Source organism: Strigops habroptila, chromosome Z (assembly GCF_004027225.2).
Source record: "Strigops habroptila isolate Jane chromosome Z, bStrHab1.2.pri, whole genome shotgun sequence".
Classification (NCBI taxonomy): Eukaryota; Metazoa; Chordata; class Aves; order Psittaciformes; family Psittacidae; genus Strigops; species Strigops habroptila.
In genome coordinates, this window is record NC_044302.2 from 23,740,851 (window position 1) to 23,763,947 (window position 23,097).

General features: G+C 43.0%; 2 protein-coding genes across 5 annotated transcripts in view; both read right to left on the minus strand.

Moving 5' to 3' along the window:
- Nucleotides 1-1,441: 1,441 nt before the first annotated feature.
- Nucleotides 1,442-4,165, minus strand: LOC115601237 (glutaredoxin-1-like). Of its 3 annotated transcripts, XM_030470930.1 has the most exons (3): nucleotides 3,807-4,165; nucleotides 1,909-2,023; nucleotides 1,442-1,659 (listed from the first exon to the last, which is right to left on the minus strand). In XM_030470930.1, exons 1-3 carry the CDS (start codon nucleotides 3,920-3,922, stop codon nucleotides 1,609-1,611), a joined length of 282 nt encoding a protein of 93 aa, XP_030326790.1. In that variant the 5' UTR covers nucleotides 3,923-4,165; the 3' UTR covers nucleotides 1,442-1,608. The 3 variants fall into 3 exon arrangements, with proteins under 3 accessions (XP_030326790.1, XP_030326789.1, XP_030326788.1); XM_030470929.1 differs by lacking the exon at nucleotides 1,909-2,023 and having other exon boundaries at nucleotides 3,807-4,106; XM_030470928.1 differs by lacking the exon at nucleotides 1,442-1,659 and having other exon boundaries at nucleotides 1,904-2,023; nucleotides 3,807-4,129.
- A 4,472-nt stretch (nucleotides 4,166-8,637) lies between these two features.
- RHOBTB3 (Rho related BTB domain containing 3) overlaps nucleotides 8,638-23,097 on the minus strand; it is a 31,039-nt gene continuing 16,579 nt past the window's right edge. The window contains exons 7-12 of one of the 2 annotated variants that reach the window (XM_030470935.1): nucleotides 21,634-21,746; nucleotides 20,172-20,283; nucleotides 16,370-16,543; nucleotides 14,995-15,161; nucleotides 14,094-14,190; nucleotides 8,638-11,621 (exon numbers count right to left, since the gene is read on the minus strand). In XM_030470935.1, the coding sequence (XP_030326795.1) occupies nucleotides 11,506-11,621; nucleotides 14,094-14,190; nucleotides 14,995-15,161; nucleotides 16,370-16,543; nucleotides 20,172-20,283; nucleotides 21,634-21,746 (779 nt within the window). In that variant the 3' untranslated portion in view covers nucleotides 8,638-11,505. Of the gene's footprint in view, nucleotides 11,622-12,307; nucleotides 14,191-14,994; nucleotides 15,162-16,369; nucleotides 16,544-20,171; nucleotides 20,284-21,633; nucleotides 21,747-23,097 lie in introns of both variants that reach the window. The other variant, XR_003989277.1, reaches the window with a different exon arrangement.

The window sequence follows — 23,097 nt, forward strand, 5'->3', positions numbered from 1 at the left end:
AGTTAGCCTTTGGTTTAATAATTTCAGTCCATGGGGTATATAATTCAATACGGTTCTGGCTGCCCCTGTACCTACTAAAAGGGCCACCTCCTCCTCCTGAGGTCCCAACTCCAATTTTATTAAGGGCTCCTGGTTGAACCTCAGGTTGAGGAACCCCTGACCCCCCTATTCGCTGTCTTTGAACGTCATCAGTGGGATCACTTTCTCCTCCTTTCTAAGTTCAGAGCACTCGTGTTTAAAGTGTCCGCTCTTTCCACATAGGAAACATCTTGTGGCTGGGACCGCAGTTGGTGGTGACTGCCAAGATCTCCCCAGTCCCCTACTACTACTGCCTCCCCATTTCGCACCTCTCAAGCCCCAGCCCCTTCCCCTTGTCCAGGCCCCTTGGCCTCCTGGAGCCACAGGTTCTATATTCTCTTTTCCACTATTTGGTTCACCGTGGACATCACCATTTTTGCTTTTTGTTTTTGTTTCTTGTCCTCTCGCTTTACAAATACTTTTTGGGCTTCCCTTCGAGGAATTACGAACTCTTTCACTCCACCGGTCTATTTTCTATACCTTTTTCCTAACGTCTGCCAAGCCTTATTTAGAAAAAAGACTGTTTACATCTCCCACTACTCTAATTTGAAAGCCCACTCCCCTTATTTGCTAATCTCCTTTTATTGTATGGTTTCTGCACATTTGTGAACCACTAACTGGTTCTTGCCCGAGTTTCCTGCCTTAACCACCATCTTGTTATTTTGTTCTGACAGTTACGTTTGCTTAATGGCCAACTGCAAAAACAGTATCTTAATACTTCATAGAATCATAGAATCATAGAATGGTAAGGGTTGGAAAGGACCTTAAGATCATCTAGTTCCAACCCCCCTACCACGGGCAGGGACATCTCTCACTAAACTATGTTGCCCAAGGCTCTGTATCTTCCATTATCTCAGTGGTTGTTCTGCAGTCAGCACCCTCCTCAGCAGGAGGCCCTGGCGTGTTCGGTCTCGAGCTGCTCGTCACTTGGCACACTGCAGTATAAATGAGAACCCCCCATCGTGTCCTGCCGGCAGCTGCGCCATAACAAAACCCTTGCCAAAAGAGCGCTGCTCTGAGGCCTTGTTGTGACCTTTCCATGAAACTTCAGCCAGGAGAAGATGCGTCCTCAGGGCTGGGGATGTGTGTACAGGCTGCTGCAGCGTGCACAGGCTGCTGCAGCGTGTACAGGCTGCAGCCCTCAGCACTGCACCGCCCGGCACCAACAGTACAGCAGTCTATGCATCCCCCCCGATCGGACCACTGTCATGACGTTTGTGCTCGATGTCGGAAACACGGAGAAGTTTGAGGAGGTCACTAGGGAGAGGCAGGTGGGAAAGGGATTGCAGAGGGCAGAGAGGTGTTGCGGATGAGCGCATGGATGGGTCTGTACGAAAAAGAGACACAACGGTGAACACAGCCGCTTAGAGCAAGTGTATTTTATTGGGCTGAAGCAGATCATGTTCTGGAGCTGCAGAAAGGATGGAGAGATGTCCACATCTTGAACCACTGTGCACTGACAGGGAAAGAAGCTGCATCAGCCTGGAGGATGCATCTGATCCCGCAGGAGGAAGTTGCCAGGAATTTGCTTCAGGAAGCCCCTGTGTCAGAATGTGGATGCAGCTCATGGTCATCTCTCTCCTGAAAGTAGAAACAGCAGACAAAAAGGGTAGAGGTCACAGCTGCTTGGAACTACTAGATCAAGAAAACGCCACTAAACAGTGCTTTTCCATGTGTGTACATAGCTATGTATTTCACCCGTTTACAGACATATGCGTGTGTCTGCATATATGCCCAGAGTTTTTGTGTATATGCACACACATGATGTACATGACACCTATCCTAAGTCCTGCCAGCATTGCTGCTGTCAGAGATGATCCTCGGACTCACCCTTACGCTACCGCAGGGCACCGATCTGCTGCAGTATTCTGGGGAGCTTGCAGTCCACATTTTGCAGGTCAGACAATCCCCCGATGCAGCATCTCCCAATGAAGACAACAGGCAGCTGAGCACAAAACAATGCCACAGATTAATCAGAAGAGCTGGTTGCTGGAGGCAGAGTGTGGGGAAAGGATTTGTCTTGGAGGCAGACTGCGCACCAGGGAGACCATCATTTACAAAATTCTCCTGTTCCCGTTCCTGGACCCTATCTCTCTGAAATCCACTGCGAGACAGGAAGGGGCAGGGGAAGCCTCTGCATTTCAGAGAGACTGCAGAAAGACAGAAACACACTGTGGGGTAGTGCTGGAGACGCTTGAAGCACATGATCCCAGAGAAGCGAGCAAGCAGCTCCGAGTGCTGAGACCTGCAGCGTGTATGGACCATGCATCTGCCCACGGCAGGTTCTCCAAGTGCCGAGGAATACCAGCGTGCTCCTGAGTGCTTCCCAGCACGTGAAGGTGCTGGGTGGCGTGTGCTGTCTCCCTAATGGCCACCATCACCATCAAAGTCCCTTGGCCCTGCAAACTCACCTTTCTGGCTCAGCCACTTCTCCACATACCCTTCTCTGGCCTTTTGCTCTCCTCCTACCTCACAGCCCTGACCCTCTGCTGTTTTCCTGCCTGTGCTTGTCCCTTTTCCTGCCCACCTCATGACGGTTGCCTGGCAGCAAGATGACAGCAATCACTGCAGAAACAAATGTGAAAAACAAATTAAACTCCAGCCTCTCCTGAAGGCCAGGAGCCATTTCAAATCCCCAGATCTGAGGCTTCCTGAAGGCAAAGCTTTGCCGCAGAGGGAAGTGAATCACTGCTGACACCACCACAGCCACAGCTGCCGGCCAGGGAAGATAAAAAGAAATGAAAACACAGGCAGGAGTAGAATTATTGAGACAGTAGTAGCTCAAGGAGTGAAGACAAAAGACATGGGCAGGAACAGGCATAAAATAGTAAGGGGAAAAGGGGCCACTGGAAAATGGCAGCTCAGAAAGCCTTTCCTTGTGTTGGAGGGGTTGATGGCTGCCCATAGTCCTGCCCTGGCAGGGGTGAATCCAGACATGCCCACATGCTGCTGCCCCGTGCCCAGGCTCAGGACAGGGCCACGGCATCGCGCAAGAGCTATGGTCCCCTCTGGCACCCCTAAGACGCTAAAACTGAGCTGGCAGGATCAGGGACAAGCAGGACAGAGGCTTGACTCCAAGAGCGAGCGCTCTACAGGAGGTACGCTGGCACTTTTGCTGTCCTTCAGGCGGGACAGACAAAGGAGCACCTCTGTCAGGGCCAGCAGCAGTCCTGCTGCGCTGAAAGCAGCCGTCCAGTTCTGGGTTTTCCCTGGTCTGAGACCAGCCACATGTCTGGAGGCACATCCCGTGCAGGAAAAATCCCCTGAAGCCCCGGTGGCAAGGCAGGTTGCCAGCATGTCCCTTCTGCTTCGCCCCATGGGCATCATTGGATGTTGTTCTCACTGGGGTGGATTGGGGAGGCAAAGTAAAGGTGTGTTTGTCACACAGAGGTCTGAGTACCACTGAGGAGTGGCTCCTGCCCTGCATGTGAGGGCACGGAAGGGCTTGGGCGGGCGAAGCTCCGCACCCGCAGGTGCTGCGTTGGGGAGCAGGAGCTTGCCTCGGCACCAAGTGCTCGCCCTGCAGCAGCTGCAGCAACGGGATGCACAGGGCAGGCAAAGCAAGGAACGTCCTTCCCAACGGGGCAGGCTACAGCTTCTCCCTGTCATCCTGCATGAAAAGCCATGGGGAAAGAGCCCTCACCTCCACCTCTGCAGCAGCTGGCCAGGTTATGGGCACGCTGGGACATAGGATCAGCAAGTGCTGAGGAACAACTGCAAGAACTTACGGTTCTTTGCCCTGTTCTTTGCTGCAAGTAATCCTGGACATCCTTGCGCTGAGTGATATCAACGACTTCCAGACTTCCAGGCACGAAGTTGTACTTCTTGAGCATCTCCTCAGCATTCCTGCAGTAATGGCAGCCTCTTTCTATAAAGAGGGTTACTTTGTCACATCTGATCTTGTTCTCCACAAGCTGATCAGGCATGCTGCTGCTTCAAGATGAGCAGGAATGCTGCCCTTCACCAGGACGTTCACAGGCAGAGAAGACAGTAGCAATCCCAGCCTGAGACACTTATGAGCTGCACAGCTCCTTCCTCCTGGAAACTCCTCCCCAGGAGCATGTCATCAGTTCACCAAAACATAGTGGTTAAAGCAGCAATACTTTTTTTTTTTCTTTTTCCCCAGAGAGCAAGTAAGAACCAAAAGAATTCAAAGAATGAATTCCAGAATTGAAAAAAAAAAAATCCAAACTGTTTCTTTTGCAGACCTATGTTGAAAATGTATTTAGGGAGCAGATAAATGGAATCAAAGGGATTCAACACACGTATTGTAAGACACAATTATGTACAATTGTGTAAACTCAACAGAAGAAAAAACCTTAAGGCTGCAGTCCTTCCTAGAGTTGAAGCTGTAAAAGAGACAGTTGGGCAGCAAGCCCTGTAGGGCTAAATTGGGCCCACATATTGGATGTCGAGCTGCGGCGGTGAGATTGCACCCGCAAGTGAAAAGCTCGGTGGGACCACGGCCATCGCCAGCACTGCAGCATCACTGCTCAGGCAGAGCCTGTCTCCACTCACGAACACACACCCACCAACACCCCCGCTTTACTCCACAAGGGGCAATCACCATGTGCAATGTATTACACTGTTGCTGGGCAGACTTAGTCTAATGTTTAGTTCATCTTCTGCTAAGCTCCTCTCCCTGCTCTGCTTTCGCTTGAACTCGGTCGGTTTATTGCCTGGCAGTTCCCAGCATTTTCCACATGTTTAATTTGCACAGGACAACAGAGACCTCTGGACATCACCCAGCCCTAGCCGCTGCTCAGGGCAGGGTCACCTTGACCTGGTTACTCTGTGCTGTGCCCCCTCAGGGCTGGAATGTCTCCAAGGATGCAGCCAAAACCGAATAAAATATTTTCCTGATGCTTAGACAGACCCTTCTGCATTTTAATTTCTCCCTGTTGCCTCTGGTCCTGGCACTGGGCTCTGCTCGGAAGATCCTGGCTCCATCCTCCTTCTTCCTCCACTAGGTATTCATGCACTTGGGCAAGACCCCCACCCCAAGCATCCTCTTCTCCAGCCTCGTACTGGGGAGCACGGGACTAGTCTAACACAGGTGAGAAATCCCCACAAGTATCGTGGGCCGCTCGTCAAATAAGCAACCTGCTCACATTTTAGCTGTTTAAAATAAGAAGGCTTGATACAGAAGGACAATAAAGGACGTCAACTTCTTATTTTCATGAGCCTGAAGGGGGAAAACCAGCAGCAGGGCCCAGGCTGTCTGTTTTTCAGCTAATCAATGCTGCATGTGACAGGCAGGCTCAGGAGCCCCTTCCCCAAGCAGGGCTTCCCAAACTTAGTTTTCTGCAGCATCAGCGTTGTAGAAGGAAACTTGCTCCTTTGTGCACAAATACACATTTTGACCTCAACACACTCCTTTGCAGTCCTCAGAATGTAAAATGGAGGCAGCTGGGTTTAGGCAGCTCCTTGTGCAGCAGCTCCTTGTGCAGCAGCACAGCCACAGCTTCTGCCCGGCCTTGGCCGTGACAGTCCTGGGCAGCATAACTTCTCCTCATTGCCAACTTTCAGTATGATTTTTCTTCCGCTTATTTATGGGAAAACAGAAGATTCCTGAGGCCAGATGCTTTTCCCAGAAGTAGAAACCCGAAACGGGAACCATGCCTTGTACCGGCCACTGAAGCCATTTGCCTGTGTGGGGCATTGCACAGGGGCACGCGCTGTGGATATGCAGGGAACGTACAAGGGGACGCACATGGGGATGCGCGGGGGGATGCGCGGGGGGTTGCGCAGGGAATGCGCTGGGAGATGAGCGGGGGACGCATGGGCAATGCTGCCGCCCGGTGGAGGTTGCGCGCAGCGCTGCAGCCCGGGGGTCGCGCATCCCTACCCTCCACCTTCCCGTTCCCCGTCCAGCCCTTTTGGGGAGGAGAGTAGAGGGTGACGGTGCCTTGCCCCATGCTGAGCAGGGGGCTCATGCCAAGGCCATGGAGGCAGCAGAGGTGTGGAGGGCTGAGATAATGAATCACGAAGATTAACAAACAATGTTTGGGTTTGATTTGACTTTCCAGTGGGAGCTGGGGGCAGGAGAGGGCACTGAAACACTCTGGCCAAGTGGTTTCCTTTGCATCCTTCTCATGCACAAACCACTGAGACCCAGACCAGGGCTCTTGCCTGGTGCAGAGGTCATGGGTCGAGGCCATGCAATAACTTTCTGACTTCATCCTCTGTCCCTTCTCTCTTCCTGTAATTGCCTGAGTTTTAAAACTTATTTTCCCAGAAATATAGTGTGACGATTGTCTAGATGTGGGAAATAACCAGTAAATGCCAGGTTTAGGCAAGTCGTTCACCATCCCTTGTGTGGTCAGGGGTACCATCAGGCCATACTGGTATGGGTGACCAAGGGCAAAGCACAGGGGGACCTCAGGGATGCTATGAGCGTCTTACAGCATTTGTTGACCGCCTTGACTCTGTGACACTCTTTGTACCTGTTTTTAGTTACCTGGTTGGGATGGACGGTTTAACTCCTGTTGGTAGTGATGAACATGGCTTTAGGTTGGTGCAAGCCACAGAGAATCAGATACTGCAGGACGTGGTTACAACAGAGGACAGGCCAGGAAGGTATTGCATGGCCTCGAGCTGTGCTCCCCACCTGTGCACCAGGCAAGAGCCCTGGTCAGGCACTTTGGGTCTCAGCAGTTTGTGCATGAGAAGGATGCAAAGGAAACTACTCAGACAGAGTATTTCAGTGCCCTCTCCTGCCCCCAGCTCCCACTGGAAAGTCAAATCAACACGGAACATTGTTTATTAATTCATAGCAATGTCATTATCTCAGTGTTACTGCCAGTTTACACACAGGCAGCACGGACGCAGCTGTGTTCTCAAGTTGTCTCTTGATGTTGCATGTGACAGGCAAGTGAATGAGCAATGAGTGGTGTCTCTCAGGGGCCTGTATTGGGATGAGCACTCTTTAACATCTTCATCAATGACACACACCGTGGGATCAAGCACCCTCTCAGCACGTTTACAGACAACACCAAGCTGAGGGTTGCTGTCAGCATACCTGAGGGAAGTGGTGGGATCCAGAGGGACCTGGACAGAGTTGAGAGGTGAGCCAATGCCAACATCATGAAGTTCAACAAGGCCATGTGCTAGATCCTATACTTGGGTCAAGGCAATCCCCCGTATCAAAACAGGTTGGCGAAAGTTTGAGAGCTGCCTTGAGGAGAACTTGGGGGTGTTGGTTGACAAGAAACTCCCCATGACCTGGCTTCAGTGTTCGCTTGAGCCCAGAAACCCCCGTGTGCTGGGCTGCATCCCCAGAGCGTGAGCAGCAGGTCGAGGGAGGGTATGCCCCCCCTCTACTGTGCTCTGGCGATACCCCCCCTGCAGTCCTGATCCAGCTCTGGGGCAACAACCCAAGAGGGACGTGGAGCTGTTGGAGCAAGTCCAGAGGGCGCCACAGGGATGCTGCAAGGGCTGGAGCAGCTCTGCTCTGGAGACAGGCTGAGAGAGCTGGGCTGGTTCAGCCTGCAGAAAAGAAGGTTCCAGGGAGACCTTGTTGTGCCGTTGAATACTCAAAGAGTGCTTATAAGAAAGCTGGAGACAGAATTTTTGTAGGGCCTGTAGCAATTAGGCAAGGGGAACTGGTTTTAAACTAGAAGAGGGGAGATTCAGACTAGGTAGAAGGAAGAAATTATTTACACTGAGGGTGGTGAAACACTGGCACATGTTGCCCAGAGAAGTGTTATTGGCCCTACACCTGGAAGAGTCAAGGTTAGGTTGGATGGGGCTCAAGTCACCCGGTCTGGTTGACCCCCATGGCAAGGGGGTTGGACGAGATGCCCTTTAAAGGCCCCTTCCAACCAAAAATACTCTGTGATTCTAATAAGTTACAAAAATATTTCCAGTCTAATTCTCAAATGTTCCAATGTGCACAGGTAAATAATCACATGAGAATGACTAGAGAAAAGTTTTTATTTTGTAACAAAATTTTACATACTCATTCTGAAAACATGTACATTTAGCCAGGGTATATTAAAATACAACATTCAGGAGTTTCAACACGTGCCTAATAAAACAGCTTTTCTTCCTGCTAACAGATTTTTCAGATCAAATACACCAAGACCTAAAGGATGATTGCAGATTTTTGTTTAGCTGTCATGTGGTAAACTTTATCTGTGCAGAAAGCTATGTTAGTCTCTCTAAAGTTTAGTGCTAGCTTGGGACAAGCACACACATCTATATGTACAGTGAGAACTGTACAGTGCAATCCGCTATTCAGAAAATTGTCTTCTAAAAGTGGATTTTGAGAGTTAGCTCTAATGAAGGACTTGGGAATCGAAACTCCTCTTAAACCAAAGCCTGAGACTATAATCCCAAACCCTCTAAGACCTGCCTAGGGACACCAGAATTCGCCATTGGCCTCGGACTGTAGGAGATGCTGGCATCAGTGGAAGCCTTTTTCCTCAGACATTTTAGTTTCTTAAAAACCACTTGACTAAATAACTTGTTTTTCCAGCTGGTTTCTGGTTTTTACTTTATACCAGAGTATAAAGGTTTTGAGGTTTTTTTATACCACAGCAATTTTTGCTTTATACCTTGCAAAGTTATTCATAAATACCAAACTCTGTACTGGCCTAATTCCTGACTGCCCGTGACAGATACGGTCCTAAAGCCTCTACTAAAAACAAAAAAACCTTACTGACAGCAACTCACCAAGCATCAGAGCATCAGGATCTACTTTCAGTCACATTTCTGAATGCTAAAGTATCAGTTTTAAAAATAGCTTTAAGATAAACACATTTTAATGGAAAATCATCACACACAATAAAACCAAGAATTTATAATAAGAAGTCTTCCAAGAATTTAAACTTTTCAGATGGTCTGTGTCTGCCAGAACAGCACATCTGCACCTGATACAGACAGCATTATGGGGATACTCAGTTAAAATGGCAAGCTCTTTTATTGTCTGAATAGTAAGAGATGTTCTTACTATTACTCTTCCATATAGTAGCATGCATTAATCTGTAAATAAATAATATTTTTACACGGCCTGGCTTCTCTGTATAAAACCTGTAGTTATCACTGACTAAAATACATAATAGCAAAATATTTCTTTTGGTTGACTATAAAGTGTTTGTATTTCCATTAATTTGTATTTCCATTTCTATTTTTAAATGTCTATAAAACTTTATAGGAAGTTAAAAGTATTACTTTGTTATTTGTTATCTATACTTAAATTACTGGCAACAGAGTAACTTGTGGCAAAAAACCTGGAAAAGCTTTCAAAGAGTTAGAAATTTAGGACTACATGCAATACAGACAAATATTCATGCAGATTTTGTGTCAGTACAAGAAGTCAGTGCCAGACGAATAATCCATACTATTGACAATGGAGCTGGCTGCTGGTATAAGAACATGCTGTCACCAGGGATGCTATCAGGTGTCCAGGCAAGCTGCAGTTCAGCTGTATGCTCATTTTTGTTCATGACTTTATGCTTCAAAAACCTGCTTTATTCGCACATATTCAGTTAATGTAGAGTTTAAATTTTTAATTTCTGCTATAATTATAGGAAATTACCTTTTCACATTTGAGTTCCATACATATAACTTTCCTATTCAATTTTTTCTTTAGTGTTTTCAGCTTTCTTTAGTGATTTTGAACAAAGTGTAATGCTCTATATTTCACATTCACTATATGCAAGATGTAGATAAGGATATCTCATCTTTAGGGTCTCCAGATGAAAAGCAAATAGAAAACGAAATACCCTCTCAAGCTCTGCAAAACATCACCAGGAAAAATACAAAACTAAAAAATCCCTATGACTCTAGCACGGAATCTGAAAAGAATCATTTACCAAGAAAACTGTTCTGAAATATGAAAAAAATTCTTATGAGAAAAAAAAAAAAATCAAGTCCAGCAATTTGCTGTTCCATCTTCATCTCCCAGCTGCAGTTTTCAGGTACATTTGAGGCTATTTGCTGTGGGCATTCTGGAAATACTAAATAATTTTTTTCCAGTGACTTTTCTTTGTCTTTCTCGGCTCAGACTGCATAGCAAAATTAAAGGCAAAGCAGAATCATAAGTACAAGAATGATAATGAAGCATTTAGCTCCTTGATAAGATTTCATTTATAGAAAAGTACCTATGCTCAGACAGATACCCCTGCGTAAAGGCTGAGTTCATTTTGTATTTAATATTACTACATTCCTATAAGTTAGTGGTACAACAAATTAGTGGTTTAAGTCAAGAAAACTCTCAACAGCATTGGCAAGGAGCATGGTAACATTCAGGATTTCTCTGTTATAACCAAGAAAGAACCCACACAGCTGCAAAAGATAATCAGGTTTGTCTCACACAGCATAGCTTACGAACACAGAATGTTAATTCAGTTTAAACTGAGCCCTCACTGGGGAAGGTTGAGCTCAAAGTCCCACCAAAAGCTGACATTCCTTCTCGGACTGGCAAACCCATGAGGGTCACCTCCTCCACAGCCAGCAAATCTGACATCAGTGCTGTCAGCCCCCAGGCGGTATGTGGGATTATGAGACCCACTTTTCCCAAAAAGTCACCAGGGCCAGCGAGTTTTCTTCCACCGAAGTCATGCAAGGCTGTCAACTCCCTCCTTTTTTGGTCCAGTCCCTACCAGTACCATGTCAATACACTCCGAGTGGACTTGGTTCTCCCTGAATTCCTTCCTCATGGGGAAAACCACAATATGTACACACTAACAGAGGTATTCTACAGATTACTAAAACAGACCTCCTTCTCCTATTTATTGAAAGGAAACACTATTTCAATTTGTAGATATTTGGAAAATAACAGAGAATACGTTGATACATAGGCATTCTTCTGAAATTAAAATATCTACTCATACAACCATAAGAGTTCCATAAAAGGAAGTAGAGAGTTACCTTGAAGTAGAAAATGAATCATAACTAAAATGATTAGTACGTCTACCCTTTATTTTGCAAACCAACAGAAGCTGCCATAAATTTTTGGATTCTGAAATATTTAAAGAACTTAGGAGTTGGCTTCTCAGCTTTGCTGCAATGCTACTGTGGTACTATTGTATACTGACTCACAAAAAAAATCTGTTTTCAATCAGTGCCCTTTTAGCAGCCAAAAATACTCATGAAAACCAGTAAAACAATCAATGCAGAAGATAGAAGGAGGAGCACATGACAGCATGACAGTCATGACATGACCCGTACTACATTTAATCCCCATGGTTACGAAATTCTTGTGCTTGAAATAAATCTTCATGATACATTTCTCCACACTTTAATGGAAAAGTAGTGGTCCATTACCAAAGCAAGGAATGCTAGTAGGTGAGCTACAGCATGGCATATGGTATTCCAGGGGAGATAAGTATTTTATTTGCTCTTGAAAGGATTTTTATGCTTTGTGTAATTCCCAGTCTGAAGTTTCTGAGTCACGATGCACTTTGTGTGTGCTCAGTCCTCTTACATTACTGTGCAATGGCATTTCTGAGAGTGGATGTAGTTCCTGTAATCAGCGAGCTGCTTCAGGTACAAATTGGAAGGCCATCTGTGCATCTCTACAAAACTGCGCTCCTCCACTAAACAAAGCAACAAAGGAATTAAATGTAATATCCAAACATACAGCACAAGTGCATAGGCTGCAAAAAGTCTATAAAATAGGTTGAAAACCATCAAGGACTAGGACACAACTAGGACAGTAAAGAGGAGTGCTGTCTGTTGTGCCTACAGCTTACAGGAATACAGACTGAAGAGTTACCACACAGTGTTCCCTTGCTACTAAGTTAGCAATAAATAAGTCACTTGCTAAAATAAAAACAATACTCATTAAAGAGAGCAGAGAGGCTATCCTACAGATTAGTGTTCTTTATCTCTAGAAGATAACTGGATGTGGTAATCAGCTGTGAGGATTTTGCCTATGCTGTGACACTATCAAGGAGGGGTTCCCAATCCCTATGCCAACAGTTTGCCTCAAGAGCATTTCAAAAAGGAAGGTAAGGGGAGCAGTTCAGAACTCAGGAAGACTTTTTACTTGTGTTGCATGTGTTTCTTGTTGCTGACACAATCATGTAACAGTCTTCAGATGATGTACATATATGAATCCCTTTGCCTTTGCAGAAACATGCATTGCCATCCCCTGCTCCCCGATTTTCCTGAATCCTTTTAGGGACTCAGAACAAGCTGGACGGAGACCAAAGCACCTCAGAAAGATCCGCAGTGTGGGAAGGGCTAAGGCCAGGGCAGCAGGCAGTGCCTTTCTGCCTACCTTGTGCCAAACACAGGGCTGTTCCTGGAGATTTCAGTGGCTGAAAGCCACTGAAAGCTGCTGTTTCATGTTGCATGGCTCTGCAAGCCGTGAGGTGATGCAGTGTCATGGTGTCCTGAGGAAGAAAGGCTAGCTGCCCATAACTGCTGTTGTTGGGGAGATTGCTCCCCTCTGAATGTGCCAGAGGCTGTTTATACCCTGGCAAGCTGGGGCAGAACAGTTTTACCTACCCACCTATATTTAGTTGTGTGCTCCTATTTCCTTTCTCAGGCTGTCTCACTGCAAGTTCAATGCAGCAGGACGTGTCAACCCCCCAGTGAATAATGTGGAAGGGACTCAGAGGAAGGAGAAAGGCAAAGGAGAGGCTACCAGCCATATGGATACCAGTGGTGGAAGATACGAATGGTTGGAAGCAAGGAGGAAACCCCAGGTGATGACAGAGCAAACATTTGCTGTGATGATACTGTACCCTGAGTCACACGGGTGCTGTCAGAGCACATGCTGACAAGTGCGTAAGAGTGACGCCTATCAGAAGCATCACTGCATGACTTTCATGACACACTCATATGCAGCCTGATATCCATCAGGATCGCTGCAACATGGAAGCAGAATTGCTAGTGCTATTACTTTTCAGAGCAGGGAAAAAAAAAAAGGCAACATTGATAAATTGATATCCCACTCGGAGACTGGAAAAGGTGTAAGTAAATGTGCCTAGATTGCGTCCTGCACTGAACCTAAATCAGAAGGGTCTCTGTGCTCTCCTGCCTCACCAAGGGGAAGTCATCTACAATTCCCACCTTCACCAAATGGTTGGGACAATCTGACTCTTGCGGCTTCAGGAGTACCTCAGGGTGGCTGACTTGACACAAGCTTAATCCATGTTTAATCCAGATCTGGTTATACAAAATGGATGTTTCAGAAGATACATAGTTGGGTCACTGGAAGACAAATTCCAGGTCCAAACAGAGCAAGGAGAGCCTAGTTCTCCCTCCTTCGCTCATAGTGCTTACAGAGTCATCCATCATCACACATACATATATGAGGCTTGCAAATGAGGAAAGAGTTCCTTCAATGTACTTTGGACCAAATAGAGCTTCAGCTCATTGATAACAATATCGCCTGCTGGAATACACTGGCCCCATACCAATGGTCTGAATACGAACCATGGATCAAAACAGATGCACCTATCAGGACCACCTTCACCAGGGTGTTGAAAATTCCCATAGACAATAAGCAAAACTTTCTAGAGTTACATATCAGGAAACAAATACACAGTTTGGGAAAATAAATATCACTTCTCTGGAAGAACCTCGTTTCTTTACTTGAATGGACATTAGTTATTTGATTTCATGATATCTGCTGAAAAGTACTGTAAGAATCCTGTTTTCTTCAAAGAAAACCCCAATGCTTGAAGAGCAGGTATTGGAAGTGACTCTTTACTTCCAATGACTGATTCTAATGCACTAACTAAAAAAAATTATATACATAAGGTAGAGGGATTGACACATGGTGACCAAAGTGTCTCAGTTGAATCACTTATGGGTAGGAACCTTACCATCAGTGCAGGAATACAAAAATACAAGGGGATGTGGTTGCTGGACATTCTGTTCTTCATGTGTCACATGCTGGTCCACAGTATGGTGATGTACCATCCAGCTCACACAGATTCTGGCCTATAGAAACCCTAATTGCCTTCTCATGAAGACGTAGTATTGTCCAGTACCTTGCTTCTGATCTAAGCAGAACTGAAAAGCATTTCTTGTTTTAAAAGTAATCGGTAAATTACCTGAAAGATCTTGAAATTCAGGCTTTTGACTGAAGATGAGGTAGTTAGTGGCAATAAAATGGAGAAGCCAAGTTGAAAGGCAATCAGAATTGTGAAACTGCAAGAAGAAAACAAACAATACTTACTGCTATCATGTCTAAAACAACCATTCTACTGTCAACATAGCGGTTTACTAAACAAAGTTTTGACCGTAGGAAATAACAAAGGAGAAGTCATTGGCAGAAATGTGTAAACAGACAGAGACTCAAGAACAAAACTTCCCCCCACCCCAGCTGTGTGATCTAACTCCTGGGGCTCTTTTGGACATGAATCTTAGAAATTTTTGTCACAGAAGAGCTTCTGAAAAAGAAGGTAAGGAGAGCAGCGTGTCGGTTTTGTGGTCTCCTCTTCCTCCACAAAATCCTCTTCATTTAAGACAATATCCTGCCTAAGACTTATAAATGATTCATTTTTTTATTTTCCTCTTCTATTTTCCAAATCTGGCTTTACTGTCTCTCTTTTTTCAGCCTCTATTCTTTTCATGCTTTTCCTGGTTTCCACTCAATATTCTATCAGGTTGGAACTTCTTTTCCGCTTGCATGACTAAAGAGGAAGTAGTGCATCTTCACTTGCCCAAAATACACCTCTTCTGGCAGAAGCTGCAATTAAGGTGAATTACTGCAATGTGTCCCTGATGAAGGAAATTGCACAGATTGTGTTATGACTGCACATTGTGCAATCAAAGGCTGAAGGCCTTATTTTAGCCAACCTTGTGCCACAGATAACCCTAATCAACAGACTGCATATCAGTGTTTGTCCTTGGGAACAGCAAGGATTAAGATCTTAAAAATCTTAACAATTAAAAAACCCCCATTAATTAGTGTGAAGATGTATGTTCTTATGTGATCCATACAACACATACCTTAGCTTTTTTGAGCAAGCTAACAATACTGAGACTTGTGGATGCCAGCTCCCTGCTAGGCATGTTCTGAAGCTGTGTGATAATGTAAAGCTCACAAATATGCTGGAGCCTCATTACTTGGTACATCTCTGCACAGATCAAGAGAGACATAGCTTGGAGAATACCAGCTGAAAAACAAGAAAACACAAGTTACATGTATTTTACCTTTTTGACAAGATGATCAAAGCCAGTTTTCACAAAGCCACCTTTCAAACACTTAACAATGAACATAAAATCAAACTGCTGTTGATCACCTCATTTTATTTTTCATTATCATTGATGTAAGTTTGCTATACCACTCTCTTTTTCCTATTTAATTAACATGAAAAGAGTATTTTAGTTAGTACTTCTTAGAAGGTAGGTGTAATAAATTCTTGTCAATATACTGTATCTTGAAGATGCTGATCAAGGGCTGTTAGTGTATTTAAAGTAAGTGATGAGTAATAAAAAGATTTTGCTTTCTAATATCTCTTTCAAAAAAGAACTTGCATGATACATGTACATGAAAATATAGCAAAAAAAGGCCCAAAAGAAAATGAAGCAACCATATATATAAAAAAAAAAAATTAAAATTTGATTAATTTTTTAAAATATGGTACAGTGGTTGCATATTTAAACTGATGGACAGGGAAATGGCAGACGGACTGAAAAGAGAAAAAGGGAAAAACCTAGTAATAAGGTAGAGTTATTTGAAAAGAAAACAAAAGCAAAAATACAGATCACAACATTATTCATTCACTATCCCAAAGGCAAATTATCTGCATTTAAATAATATTCCATATTTAGTATGTAGCTTTTCTTCTTATTAAAAAAGACTGAAGTTAAGATGCAAGGAATACTTCAGCTCAATTTTTCTTACTGAATACTCCAACTGACACACTTCTTTGAGGACTTACATACAAATGAGGTATCCATATGTATAAATAAGGTATTCTTCCACTTTAACCTTGTTTATATTAAATGTAAAAAAATATACCCTAAATGAAAATTTCAAGATCAACTCAAGAATTATGATTAAAAAGCAATATTATTGTGATGTAGAAAGACAAAACAAAATATTGTAATGGACCAGAAATGAAATTTCACTGATTTTTGAGTCTTGCTGTGTAAGCACAAACCAAATACATTTTATTAGTGATATCTGTTCTGTCTGCAGTTGATTTTACTTGAATGAGACTGATTTTTTTTATTGCACAATGTGAAAAATTTCTTTTTCGTGAGACATTATACATTAAATTATTCACATTTTTCATAATGTAAATGCTGCTACATTACTCTCTATCAATGCCCCACTGTGGAAAAATGAGTAAAAATGTGTATTTTTAGCTTTTCTTACCTGGGCAGCAGGAGTCGGTATAAAGATACTCTAGAAAGGAGAGGAAAGTGTCTTTGGAAACCCCATACACTGGAACCAGAACACTATTTGCTTCTAGATAATTACCATTAAACATAGCTGCCATTACCTCACAGCGAGCTACCAGAACTGCTCTGTGGGCTGGTACAGTTGCATCTGCACGACACAAGATAAAAAACTATGATGATTTTATATACACAGAAGGATCCTGATTTTAAAGCTCCCACTTTCTTAGAAGGCCTTCACTTCACTGAACATGATTAAAATGTTTAAAATTAGCAATATCCAACAGATAACTAATAACACACCCACTTTATACCAGTCAAGATTTTACATCTGCCTCATAGCCAGCAAAAAAAGGAAAAAGAAATACCAAATTTATTATGACAACCTGCTCCCAACACCAAGTTCCCCAAATCTGGCAAACTTTTATCAGTCAGAAATAGGCTTTTAACTAGGAAAAATCAGATGCCACTGTACTTACATCAATTTACAGAAACTGAACCTCTGGCCCACTGCATAAATATGCAGTGTTGTGAATTATTATGCAAATGAGTAATTTGCATTCCTCAGCAATCCTGTTGATAATGAATGCATGTTTCAAAAGTCAAACTTTCACATAACCACAGAAACCAGAGAAAGGCAAATTATCCCAGATGAAACTCCTTTAAATCCATTAAGTAAGTATGACTTTAACCAGATTAAGTATTTTGCCTAAGTGAATTTCCTGATGGTTGTCTTACAAAAATAATGCTGATAATTTCTTCTAGAAATGTTTCCATTTTTTAATATTTGTGAGTGAATAATTTACTTTATCATTTACTTTGCATTTACAACATCCGGAAGACCTCTAAGGTTAACAGCCTTGGTAGTAGATGTCTTACAGACTCTTAATGAAAATGTTGACAGCCTGAGCTGCCAGCACCTACCCTCGGACCTCTGCAGAGCCCAGATGAACTCAGTGGTCCTGTTCACAAGAAAGGGCCAAACAGGATAGCAGCCAAAGACAGAACTAGAGTTTACAATTGGATGTACATGTTTTATTCAAAATTAAAATAAATAGATCAATTGACACGCAAGATAAACATACTGCAAATACTTATACAGAAGTTACTGTCTTCATTTCCTCCTCAACCACAACCCTACCACCTACCTAATTCCTTGAAAACATCTGTCATTTTTTTCATTTTTGTACTATTTCTGTTCACCTGTGCTTCTGTTTCCAAAGGTGGCATACAAAATTTATGTATTTCCATATAGAGAGAACATGTCAATGGTATTATATATTCACGCACGTAACATGAGCATTACACGATGCAGATGTGATTTAAGTTATGCATGCAGTTGCGTATGTGTATGCAATTGGATATTTACCTACTAATTAGGAGGTTCAGTCACATTATCAGTCTTTATACAGACATAATAGGCTCCCATATTCAATGACTCCCAAGTACTTCTGTAAGCCAGAAAGCTCAAAGCAACCCCCAATACTCAAGGAATTAGTTGAAGAATTGAAAATACATTTGCCAGATCCAATATAATTTTTGATATCTAAAAGCCTAAGACTTTAGCCTTCTAAAGCCTTCAGTTTCTCTTACTAATTATTTAATTTTAATACAATTATTGTGGCTGATGAATTAAGAGAAAAAGGCTTGGAAGACATATCAAACATTAGGAACACCAGTTCACATTTTAGGACTGGATAAGCACATTTTTTTTAACTACTTGTCAATCCATTTGGCAGGGTTGGGGTTTTTTTCTGCAAAATACATAGTGGTGGCATGGTTTAATCAACTCCTCACAAAGCCCCTCTCAGGAGTGGGACAGTGAGATGATTGTTCATCTCATTAAACTCAACATCAGTATTTTGTTCTCATTTTCAAAGATCTTTTTGTTTTCTTCTGCATATTGAACGTAGTATCTAGAAAGAATCTGCTTGTCCTCATGTGCATATGTTTGAAGGACTAATTCTTCATATTTGGCTCTGAGATTTAAAGCTAGAAATAATTAAACAATTGTCTAATCCGAAAAGACCATTTCTGTGCGAAGGGCGAGTGTGGACACATCAAGAAAAATGTTAGCATTAAAAAACTATGTCATTCTCACAAATCACACAACACTTTCTTCCCTCCTTGATCTTAAAGGGTGAATGCATTTAATTTCCAGAAAAAAAATCAGCCACGACACTGCAGCAAATTGATGCACCCAGCACATCTTTTGCTGGCAAAATGGGAACAGAAGATGGTTTCACCTGCATGGCTCCTGCCCGTGCTTTTGCCGAGAAGCACTTGGCATCTTTGTGAGCAGACCTATGGAACACCACCACCTATCTTTGTAACTTAACAGCCTCTTACAGAAAAGTCAGCATGGAAAGCCAGCCTCTGCTCCCTACATCTTTTTTATCCTGGCCACAATGAGGACTAGGTAATTACCATCATCTCAAGAGACTTTTTTAAAAAAACAACTAAACAAACAACAAAACAACAAAACCCCAATAATTTAGATGTTTCCTTTCACACTTGAAGGGTTAAGCAACAGGCAGGTCTAATCTAGGCCCCTGCAAGACTGAAGGCTGCCTTCAGAAGGCATCACCTACCATACAGAAGTTGCCTGTGACAGAAACATGAAGATTGGTATGGGAACATCTAGAAGGGCAGTAAAACACAGCAGGTGTTGATGGCACCTAGATTAGTAGGTCATCAAAACCCCAGAACATTTACATGCAGTTCTAGGGGTGCCCATGTTGGGGGAAGAAGGGCTCTGAGTAAAGTCTAAGAAAGCACAAGAGGGGGATATAACTCCCTGTCAGCCTCTAGAACGTAGAGAAAGGCACATCCACAGCCAGCACACGCCTGAAAGAGGCAGAGGGAAGGTGGTGAGGAATCAATAATCAGCTTCTGCAGTCTTTTCACTGAGGGCAATGAGTGTAGACGTGGCCACTGGAGTCCATAACTGCCCAAGGTTTGATGGTGGGCAGAAGGCTCAGGGGAGACGGGGAGACCTTATACCCATGTTCCAGTATTTAAAGGGTGGCTACAAAGACGATGGAAACTCCCTTTTTACAAGATGTCCCAAAGAAAAGATGAGGTGTAATGAGTACAAGTTACTCCGGAAGAAATTCCAACTGGACACAAGAGGAAAATTTTTCACAATGACAACAACCAGCCACTGGAATAATCTTGCTGGGGAAGTTGTGGATTCCCCAACATTGGACACTGTTAAGATTCAGCTGGACATCTAGTCTAGGTCATGCTTTGCCAAAAAAGGTTGGACCAGAGGATCCTTGAGGTCCCTTCCAATCTGGGATTCCAGGATCCTATGATATCTCCTAGTGCTTGTGCAGGTGGGAATGTGAGATAAGTAACTTTTAAAATAAAATCACCATCCTTGGAACTCTCTGTGGTGCAAACCCTGGTGTAGCCTTGTTACCTTAGTGCTATGCCATTGCAGGAGCCTTTCCTGTGGCACGTCCTTCGTTTTGCTAAGCCTCCAAGGGATGCACGCCAGCCAGAGAGGCACAAAGTCTACCATGTCAGGCAAAGGGCACTGGTACAGGAGCAGCAGTGATAAACCACACTGAGATTGAATACTGCTGCAAAGCATCCATTGGGCAAACATTAGTTCTATGCAAAAGCTGCTCTCCACAGTGACAGCAAAGCAGATACACATTTCCTTAGTTCTGGTGCAACAGAAAATAGCCACCTCCATTTCCCTCTCTCCTGCAAGGAATATAAATGCTGGAGGTGCAACAGAGCCAATGTCACCAGGAGCAGAGGTACCATACCTTGTATTTTGAAGATGACATCAGCTAGGACAGGTGTATTAAAGAACAGCCTGAGAGAAGTATTATACAGCCGTTTCATCTGTTGAGATCTGCAGTCTTTTATAGTGTTTAACTACAAAATAAATTATTAATAAAACACTGTCATGTACAACTGCCCACAGAATAAAAGGTTACAAGACAACATTTATATGGGGAAACTAAATAACAACCTTTTCCTTTCTACTTTAGGTTCTTTTGCGAATGCTACTCAGCTGTGCCCCTGGCATGTGCATTCCTTTGCAGTCATGGTTTATTTTCCTGTGTCCCACAGTGCAGCAGCTCCAAGGCATCCCTGTCTCTTACGGTCACACTCCAGCTCTCACCTTGGAACTCTCTGACCTGTGACAAAACTCCCCCATCCAGCACCTACAGGCAGAGGTTTTTCTTACTTTAAACATGGAATCTAAAGCTACCAAAGGGAACAACATTAAAATTATATTGCTTAATTGTGATAAGTGAAATTCAGATGAGGTTGAATTTATTGAGGTTAAAGTCTTACCTGATTTATTAATTTTTAATTTTATCAAGCAAAATAGCTATTTATTTGTTTTTGAACAAAAAATTTCAAATGTGAAATAAAAGTGCCCCAAAGGCATACACCCTTCCCACCCACCCCCCGCCAACCCTAAAGATAACAACAACTCAAGCTTATGATCTTAAAAAGTTTTCAGGACTTTCTAAGTCCAGCCCTACAAGGGTTTTAGCTGTGGACACTTAGGACTGACAGGCTTACAACCTGATCAGGCCTACAAACGATCAGAACCTTAAAACAGCTAAGTAACTTTCTGATCTTCCTACTATGTTATCTCAAGACAGTCTGAGACGATTTCCAGTTTAAACTGACAGAAATACTTTGTGCAAATTCTATAGTAACAGGGAATGTATAAGCTCAACCAGCAAATGGCTGTTAAAAGTAATTCTGTATTGTAATTTTCTATTAACATCATAAAGCAACATAAATTACATTATACTGTGAAGTCATCTGCTGAATTAAATATACTGACTTACAGACAGATTTACACATAACAATATTTGTAAGGGAAACCAGCTCTCCTGACCTAGTGCAGAAGCACAGCTTTTGGCACATATTCAGGGAAGCAAAGCTTTCCTGGGCAGCCTCTATTACATGAGAAATAGCTCACGTAATCATGTTAGACAATGCGTAAAGCTGTGAATATGACTGATCCTTTTAGGATACCTATTTGTGTGCTTTTTACTGATTACATTAATTATGCACATGACATCAGCATCCTTGTGTTTCTATTTTGCACATGCCTCTCAACGACCCATAAAGTAGTAAAAGCTGCATAAGCTGAAGTGAGTTTAAAAGAAAGACTGGCAAGAAAAACTTACCTACAAACCAATTTCCCAAGAACTGAAGTGTAACTAATACTAACAGTTACCCTAAGAGAGTTAGATGTACCTTCCCTGGGGTTTTCAGGACACATTTAACTTTCTCAAGCACATTTTCAGTTTTTTCTGGATCCTTCAACTTCTTTTTTATATCCTCTTCTAGTCGTTCCCACTGGAAAGCACCTGTTACAAGACCAGATAGAGTTGGATTATAAATCAACAAGGCACCAGCCTTAGCAGGCAGAGAAAAAATTATACCAATGACAAACAGATCCTGCAGAAACTGTATTTTTTGCACTTAAATCAGCCAGATCTTTGTACTTACAAAGGGCCAGATGCAATTCTTGCACAATAAAACTTCAGTGGTGCTTTTTACTAGAATGCAATCAAGTACAGACTAGCCATCTCCCTTGCTTTCAAAATCAATTTCTGAATTCCCCCCAGTTCAATCACTACACAATGCAGGTAGACATTCAGGAAATAAAAACACTACCAGCATCACCACCACCGCATTGCTTCGTAGGTGACCAAACCAGAAAAACTTCATGCACAGTTGTATTATGAGTACCAGTAGCTAAAAACAGCACAAAGTTTGCAGGGGAATTTCTTTTATTCTTGCTTTCGGAGTCAAAGCCATGATACGCCCTTAGGTGTCTCAATATTTGAAATTCTTCTAGGTGTTGTCTAAACATTCTTTTTAAATACTTATTCTTTAAGGTCCCTTCCAACCCAAAATATTCTATGATTCTAATAGATTTCTTGGAAAAATGAAAAGTATTGATCAATGTTAAAACAATTGATTTATCCTTACACACTTTGTTGGAGAAAGTCTGAAAGACACTATGGGGCATTCTGTTAACTTTCAGCTCTGATCCCCAGGGCCATACAGCAAGGAAGAGTCAGAGATAGATAAAGCTCAGGATAAAGCACAAAGCAGAGCCTTGAAGGCATTCTGCCGCAGAAAAGTCTGAAACAGCACATACAGCATAGGGCATCTGTAGCTCCATCAGCACCTATATACACCAGAGGGATGGTAAGTGTTCATAACCTCATGGGCATAAATTCGTGGTCCTGAAAAGCTGAAAACACTGCCTCATGTTTGATCTCTTCTCAACCCTCGACTCAAAGTGTCTTTGAGAGACCTTGTCACGTCTCAAAGGCACCAAACGGTGCAATGACTTCTGGCAATGCCTGTCAGTTTGGGGGGTGCAGCTTACAGCAGAGCTTCACCTATGACTGTACAAAATTTCCTATCTCCTTGGTTGACATAAACAGAAGTAAAACGTAACATCAGTGAACAAAAGGTAGCAGACACAAGTTGTAAATGGTAACAGATGAAGATATTGCATTTATCTATCACCTGCTGAAATTTCAGGTTTAATTCCCTATTCAACTCACCAATAAATAAATAATTTAAAAAAATAAACAAATCCATCCACATTGAAAAAATACTGCTTATGTTCTTTGATACTGGTTTGGAAGGAACTGAAAGGGGTGTTTTCAAGGTACAAACTCTGATTGAAAGCTGAAAGAG

What these genes read in the sequence shown, in the direction of transcription:
- LOC115601237 (XM_030470928.1), bottom strand. Translation starts at nt 4,004, where the DNA reads ATGCCTGATCAGCTTGTGGAGAACAAGATCAGATGTGACAAAGTAACC. An exon ending in AAAGAACAGGGCAAAGAACC is followed by an intron (nt 2,024 to 3,806) that starts GTAAGTTCTTGC and finishes TTTTGTGCTCAG; the next exon opens with CTGCCTGTTGTCTTCATTGG.